The 7,500-nt window shown below is 55.9% G+C and overlaps 1 protein-coding gene across 1 annotated transcript in view; it reads right to left on the bottom strand.

Annotated features, from left to right (window-relative positions):
* klc1b (kinesin light chain 1b) overlaps positions 1–7,500 on the bottom strand; it is a 37,893-nt gene that overhangs the window by 26,742 nt on the left and 3,651 nt on the right. The window contains 5 exon segments of the mRNA XM_079854828.1: positions 495–582; positions 664–892; positions 2,838–2,916; positions 3,179–3,409; positions 5,402–5,658. Of these exon segments, the coding sequence (XP_079710954.1) occupies positions 495–582; positions 664–892; positions 2,838–2,916; positions 3,179–3,409; positions 5,402–5,650 (876 nt within the window). The 5' untranslated portion in view covers positions 5,651–5,658.

Below are 7,500 nucleotides of genomic sequence, written 5' to 3' on the forward strand. Positions count from 1 at the left end.
TTACTTCAATGAGCTCATAGTTTCTGCATTTAATTATTACATTGTTTAAATTAATACCTTTTTAGCTAACTGTGATTTTGTATACGTTCATTTCTGAAATACATAACTAACAGTTTCCTCTGATATCAGATCCCTCTAACTGTGATGTGGACTCGTGCACTCTCTGTGAAGCTGCTTGAGATGATGTGTGAAAAGCAAATAAAAGTGAATTGAACTCAATATAGAAAACGTTTCCGCGCTCTAACAGCAGCGCTCCACACTGAGGACGGATGAGGACGAGATGAGGACGAGATGAGGACGAGATGAGGACGAGATGGAGACGAGATGAAGACGAGATGAGGACGAGATGAGGACGAGATGGAGACGAGATGAGGACGAGATGAGGACGAGATGGAGACGAGATGAAGACGAGATGAAGACGAGATGAAGACGAGATGAAGACGAGATGAGGACGAGATGGAGACGGCGTATGAGAGGAGCAGCGTGAGACTCACAGCGGGATGGTCCTTGCCCAGCGTCTTCTCTCGGATGGACAGCGCGTCGTTCAGCAGGTGCGCAGCCTCTTTATACTTGTTCTGGTCCCTGACACACACACACAGAGGATGATGTCATCAGACGCGGTTCTGACGCGGTTCTGGCGCGGGCTCTCGGCGGGTCTCTCACCTGTACACCAGCGCCAGGATGTTGAGCATGGTGGCCACGTCGGGGTGGTCGTGACCCGAGGTCTTCTCCAGGTCCTCCAGAGCCTGCTTGCAGAGCGGCACCGCCACCTCGTAGCGGCCCTGAGACGCGTACTGGATCACCAGGTTGTGGAGGGTCCGGAGCCGCGCCGGGATCTCGTAGCCGCCCTGCTGAGCCGCCGCCACCGCCGCGCTGTTGTGCTGGTGCTGACCTGCAGAGGTCAGGGGTCACAGGCTTACAGAGGTCAGGGGACACAGGCTTACAGAGGTCTGGGGTCACAGGCTTACAGAGGTCTGGGGTCACAGGCTTACAGAGGTCAGAGGTCAGAGGTCACAGGCTTACAGAGGTCTGGGTCACAGGCTTACAGAGGTCAGGGGTCACAGGCTTACAGAGGTCTGGGGTCACAGGCTTACAGAGGTCTGGGGTCACAGGCTTACAGAGGTCAGGGGTCACAGGTTTACAGAGGTCTGGGGTCACAGGTTTACAGAGGTGTGGGGTCACAGAGGTCTGGGGTCACAGGCTTACAGAGGTCAGGGGACACAGGCTTACAGGGGTCTGGGGTCACAGGTTTACAGAGGTGTGGGGTCACCGGTCAGGGGACACAGGCTTACAGAGGTCTGGGGTCACAGGCTTACAGAGGTCTGGGGTCACAGGCTTACAGAGGTCAGGGGTCACAGAGGTCTGGGGTCACAGGTTTACAGAGGTCTGGGGTCACCGGTCAGGGGACACAGGCTTACAGAGGTCTGGGGTCACAGGCTTACAGAGGTCAGGGGTCACAGAGGTCTGGGGTCACAGGTTTACAGAGGTCTGGGGTCACCGGTCAGGGGACACAGGCTTACAGAGGTCTGGGGTCACAGGCTTACAGAGGTCTGGGGTCACAGGCTTACAGAGGTCAGGGGTCACAGGTTTACAGAGGTCTGGGGTCACAGGTTTACAGAGGTGTGGGGTCACCGGTCAGGGGACACAGGCTTACAGAGGTCAGGGGTCACAGGTTTACAGAGGTCTGGGGTCACAGGTTTACAGAGGTCTGGGGTCACCGGTCAGGGGACACAGGCTTACAGAGGTCTGGGGTCACAGGCTTACAGAGGTCTGGGGTCACAGGCTTACAGAGGTCAGGGGTCACAGAGGTCTGGGGTCACAGGCTTACAGAGGTCTGGGGTCACAGGCTTACAGAGGTCAGGGGTCACAGAGGTCTGGGGTCACAGGTTTACAGAGGTCTGGGGTCACAGGTTTACAGAGGTCTGGGGTCACCGGTCAGGGGACACAGGCTTACAGAGGTCTGGGGTCACCGGTCAGGGGTCACAGGCTTACAGAGGTCTGGGGTCACAGGCTTACAGAGGTCTGGGGTCACAGGCTTACAGAGGTCAGGGGTCACAGAGGTCTGGGGTCACAGGCTTACAGAGGTCTGGGGTCACAGGCTTACAGAGGTCAGGGGTCACAGAGGTCTGGGGTCACAGGTTTACAGAGGTCTGGGGTCACCGGTCAGGGGACACAGGCTTACAGAGGTCTGGGGTCACAGGCTTACAGAGGTCTGGGGTCACAGGCTTACAGAGGTCTGGGGTCACAGGCTTACAGAGGTCAGGGGTCACAGGTTTACAGAAGTCTGGGGTCACCGGTCAGGGGACACAGGCTTACAGAGGTCAGGGGACACAGGCTTACAGAGGTCAGGGGTCACAGGCTTACAGAGGTCAGAGGTCACAGGCTTACAGAGGTCTGGGGTCACAGGTTTACAGAGGTGTGGGGTCACCGGTCAGGGGTCACAGGCTTACAGAGGTCTAGGTCAACAGGCTTATAGAGGTCAGAGGTCACAGGCTTACAGAGGTCTAGGTCAACAGGCTTATAGAGGTCAGAGGTCACAGGCTTACAGAGATCTTAAGTTTAATGTTTGAGTTCCAGAGGAAATTGTGACTGTTTCGCCTGTTCAACCACAGCAAAGGTAATTGGTAAGTCCGTATTGCGAAAAAATAAAAAAGGTATTCACTGTGAGAAACGGACCTCGGTCTGGACACGTCAGGTCAGGTCGGGTCAGGTCAGGTCAGGTCGGGTCAGGTCAGGTCGGGTCAGGTCAGGTCAGGGCGCAGTTTAAAGCCCGTGCAGAACTCTACTCAGGGTTAATGTGACGGGACACGAGCGCGTGTGTGTGAGATTTCACGTACTTCCTTGAGTGTGTTCCTCCTCGTCGTTGGGGAAGAGGTCGTCCAGAGAGTCCTTGGGCGGCTCTCCGTCCTTCTCCTCCTGCACACAGCAGATCCAGTTACTGATAAATATGCTGGGGTTTTTTGTTATTCATAGTGTATTAAAAATGGCGGGTGCTGGTGTTCGGCCAATCAGCGACCGACTCTGAAGGAGGAGTAAATTAGTTCCTCCAAAAGGAGTTCCTAGAACTAAAATAGTTCCTGCAGTGCGAAAGCCTCTACTGATAGTGCTAGAAACATGGCTAGCACATCTGAGCGGACCGCTGGATTGAGTAATGCGCGTCAGTAATGCACCACCTCACCGAGGGAGACACGTCCTCGTCGTACTTCTTGAGCTGGTTCATGAACTCCAGGTGCTTCTTCTCCTCCTCCAGCTGGGCCACGCTCTGCTCGCTCTTCTGCAGCTTCTGCTGAGTGTTGGCCAGCTCGTCCCGCAGCCACTGGTTCTCCTGGCAGAGCCGGCGCACCTGAGCTCGCAGCTTCTGCTTCTCGGACTCCACCGCGGTCAGGTGGTTCGACAGAGCCATCATCACCTGGACACAGGAGCACACATCACTCAGCCAGAACAAGCACTGGGACACACACACTGGTTCATGACGTGGGGAGAGTACATTATCAGGATTACATTCATTAAAATACATTAAATTCTGAAGTGAACGACTCCTTTAAGAGTGAGTGAATGAAACGCTTGACCCCTGACCTCACCTGTGCCTCTCCCAGCCCCTGACCCCTGCCCTCACCTGTGCCTCTCCCAGCCCCTGACCCCTGACCTCACCTGTGCCTCTCCGAGCCCCTGACCTCACCTGTGCCTCTCCCAGCCCCTGACCCCTGCCCTCACCTGTGCCTCTCCCAGCCCCTGACCTCACCTGTGCCTCTCCCAGCCCCTGACCCCTGCCCTCACCTGTGCCTCTCCCAGCCCCTGACCTCACCTGTGCCTCTCCCAGCCCGACCTCACCTGTGCCTCTCCCAGCCCCTGACCCCTGCCCTCACCTGTGCCTCACCCAGCCCCTGACCCCTGCCCTCACCTGTGCCTCTTCCAACCCCTGCCCTCACCTGTGCCTCTCCCAGCCCCTGACCTCACCTGTGCCTCTCCCAGCCCCTGACCTCACCTGTGCCTCTCCCAGCCCCTGACCCCTGCCCTCACCTGTGCCTCTCCCAACCCCTGACCTCACCTGTGCCTCTCCCAGCCCCTGACCCCTGCCCTCACCTGTACCTCACCCAGCCCCTGACCCCTGCCCTCACCTGTGCCTCTCCCAACCCCTGCCCTCACCTGTGCCTCTCCCAGCCCCTGACCTCACCTGTGCCTCTCCCAGCCCCTGACCTCACCTGTGCCTCTCCCAGCCCCTGACCCCTGCCCTCACCTGTGCCTCTCCCAGCCCCTGACCCCTGCCCTCACCTGTGCCTCTCCCAGCCCCTGACCTCACCTGTGCCTCTCCCAGCCCCTGACCCCTGCCCTCACCTGTGCCTCTCCCAGCCCCTGACCTCACCTGTGCCTCTCCCAGCCCCTGACCCCTGCCCTCACCTGTGCCTCACCCAGCCCCTGACCCCTGACCTCACCTGTGCCTCTCCCAGCCCCTGACCCCTGCCCTGACCTGTGCCTCACCCAGCCCCTGACCCCTGACCTCACCTGTGCCTCACCCAACCCCTGACCTCACCTGTGCCTCACCCAGCCCCTGACCCCTGCCCTCACCTGTGCCTCTCCCAGCCCCTGACCCCTGCCCTCACCTGTGCCTCTCCCAGCCCCTGACCCCTGCCCTCACCTGTGCCTCTCCCAGCCCCTGACCCCTGCCCTCACCTGTGCCTCTCCCAGCCCCTGACCCCTGCCCTCACCTGTGCCTCTCCCAGCCCCTGACCTGTGCCTCACCCAGCCCCTGACCCCTGACCTCACCTGTGCCTCTCCCAGCCCCTGCCCTCACCTGTGCCTCTCCCAGCCCCTGACCCCTGCCCTCACCTGTGCCTCTCCCAGCCCCTGACCCCTGCCCTCACCTGTGCCTCTCCCAGCCCCTGACCCCTGACCTCACCTGTGCCTCTCCCAGCCCCTGACCCCTGCCCTCACCTGTGCCTCTCCCAGCCCCTGACCCCTGCCCTCACCTGTGCCTCTCCCAGCCCCTGACCTCACCTGTGCCTCTCCCAGCCCCTGACCCCTGCCCTCACCTGTGCCTCTCCCAGCCCCTGACCCCTGCCCTCACCTGTGCCTCTCCCAGCCCCTGACCCCTGCCCTCACCTGTGCCTCTCCCAGCCCCTGACCTCACCTGTGCCTCTCCCAGCCCCTGACCTCACCTGTGCCTCTCCCAGCCCCTGACCCCTGCCCTCACCTGTGCCTCACCCAGCCCCTGACCCCTGACCTCACCTGTGCCTCTCCCAGCCCCTGACCCCTGACCTCACCTGTGCCTCTCCCAGCCCCTGACCCCTGCCCTCACCTGTGCCTCACCCAGCCCCTGACCCCTGCCCTGACCTGTGCCTCTCCCAGCCCCTGACCCCTGCCCTCACCTGTGCCTCACCCAGCCCCTGACCCCTGACCTCACCTGTGCCTCTCCCAGCCCCAGCTCGATCATCTCCACAGACTTGCGCAGCAGGCTGGACTTCTCGTGCACCACGTTGGCCTCCTCGTCCTTCTTCAGGCACTTGATGGTCTCCAGGAGGCTGTGCAGGATTGAGTTGTGCTCGTTCTTCAGCGCCTCCAGGCCCTGGATCACCAGCTTGGTGTTGGAGATGATCTCCTCCTGCGACAGCTTCTCCAGCTTCTCATCCCGAGGGTACAGGATGGCAGACATGATCCGGCCTGAGGACACAGGCACACAGAGGCCGTGAGGAGGGTTAGTGGAGTCCACAGACACCAGGATCTGTCGCGCCATAGTAAAGCGGACACATTACGCCCCTTTAACCAGATGTAATATAAACCTCTGGTGTCCCCAGAATGTGTCTGAACCAGCTCAAACTACCAGATCATTTATTAGAGCTGGTCAAATTTGTCAAAAACACCACATAGACACATAAACAACATTAAAAGCTGGATTTTCACCACAGGGGGACTAAAGGTTCTTCACACGAATGAAACATGGTTCTTTGAGGAACCAGAAATGGTTATTCTAAGGCATTGCTGTGAAAAAGACCCTGTAGACTAGAGAGTGTAGACTAAAAGATTCAACAGTTTCATTTATAAAGCAAGTTTAAGTTCAGCTTCCACCGACCACAGTGCTGTACAAAAACAATTATGAGAAACAGAATTCTGATGATTGTGGGCAGATCTTGGGCTTTGTTGTGTATATAGTCACATAAAAATTTTAATAAATAAAGAATCACAAAAAAAAAAAATATAATAATAAATGTGATAAAAAATGAAAGGAAAACAGCTACTAAACACAAAGTGAATAGGCTGGGAAGGACACTGAATAAAAAGGAAGGAGCAGATCTAGTGTGGAGCGGCTGCCGGCTCCACAGACACAGTGAAGATCGATTACAGCGAGAGATTGAGTGTTGTTGACCCAGCGGACATGTTTACTTGAGGTTTATCATGAAATAAACACTGACAGTCAAAACACACCATCAGCACTAAAGCACTAAACATCCCCGCTTTTGTCAATGATCTCGTCCCTCCAAAACAGTTTCAGCCAAAACTGAAAATGAATTTACATTTTCCTAAATGTCAGCGCCTCAGCTAGAGTAGATCAGCTCGACACTGAGAGGCGAGATCAGGCGAGATCAGGCGAGATCAGGCGAGAGCTTCAGAGGAACTCCAGCTCGTATCAAACACAGCCTGAGGCACTGCCATTTCCCTAGATAACATCCGTATCTCCACACACACACACACACACACACACACACGTCAGGAGCGTGATACAGTAACTAGCGTACGACACACTGCATGACTGATGTGATCATCGTTACCATGACGAACCACAGGAAGATGTCATCATCACTGATGTTTCAACACGACGGGCCAATCAGGAGGAGGCGGCAGAGTCCAGACAGCCAATCACACACACTAATACTAATGATGATTCTTCCTGTAGTGCAGGAACACACACTGGGCTCGCGAGTTCATGCACAGATAATTAACAGAAAGATCCTAAAAAAGATTTTATTTATTTACTTGCACTGCAACAAAAATTAGTTTGTGATCAAAACGAGAACAAATTTCTGCCAGTGGAGTCAGAAAAATAAACTTAATTAAAAGGGAAACAATATTATTTTTCTTTTCCACTGGCAGATATTTGTGCTGGAAAACGAGACAAAAATCTCTCACACACACACACACACACACACACACACACACACACACACACACACTGACATTGAACTGAACCACAGACACCAACACACACACAACACTGACTGAAGAGCAACGCAAACAGCCTGGAAGATATAACACACACCGAACACATCATCAGAGTGTGTGTGTGTGTGTGTGTGTGTGTGTGTGTGCGTGTGTGTGTGTGTGTTGATCTCACCGTCAGCACCAATGATGAAACAACTCCAGTCTCAGCGACACACACAGGAAACAGAAGAACACACACGACTGAAGCGAGCGATGGCCGACACCCATCAGAACACAGCAGAGAGAGAGAGAGAGAGAGAGAGAGAGAGAGAGAGAGAGAGAGAGAGAGAGAGAGAGTGAGTGTGT

This window comes from Squalius cephalus (genome assembly GCF_949319135.1).
Source record: "Squalius cephalus genome assembly, chromosome: 21".
Taxonomy (NCBI): Eukaryota; Metazoa; Chordata; class Actinopteri; order Cypriniformes; family Leuciscidae; genus Squalius; species Squalius cephalus.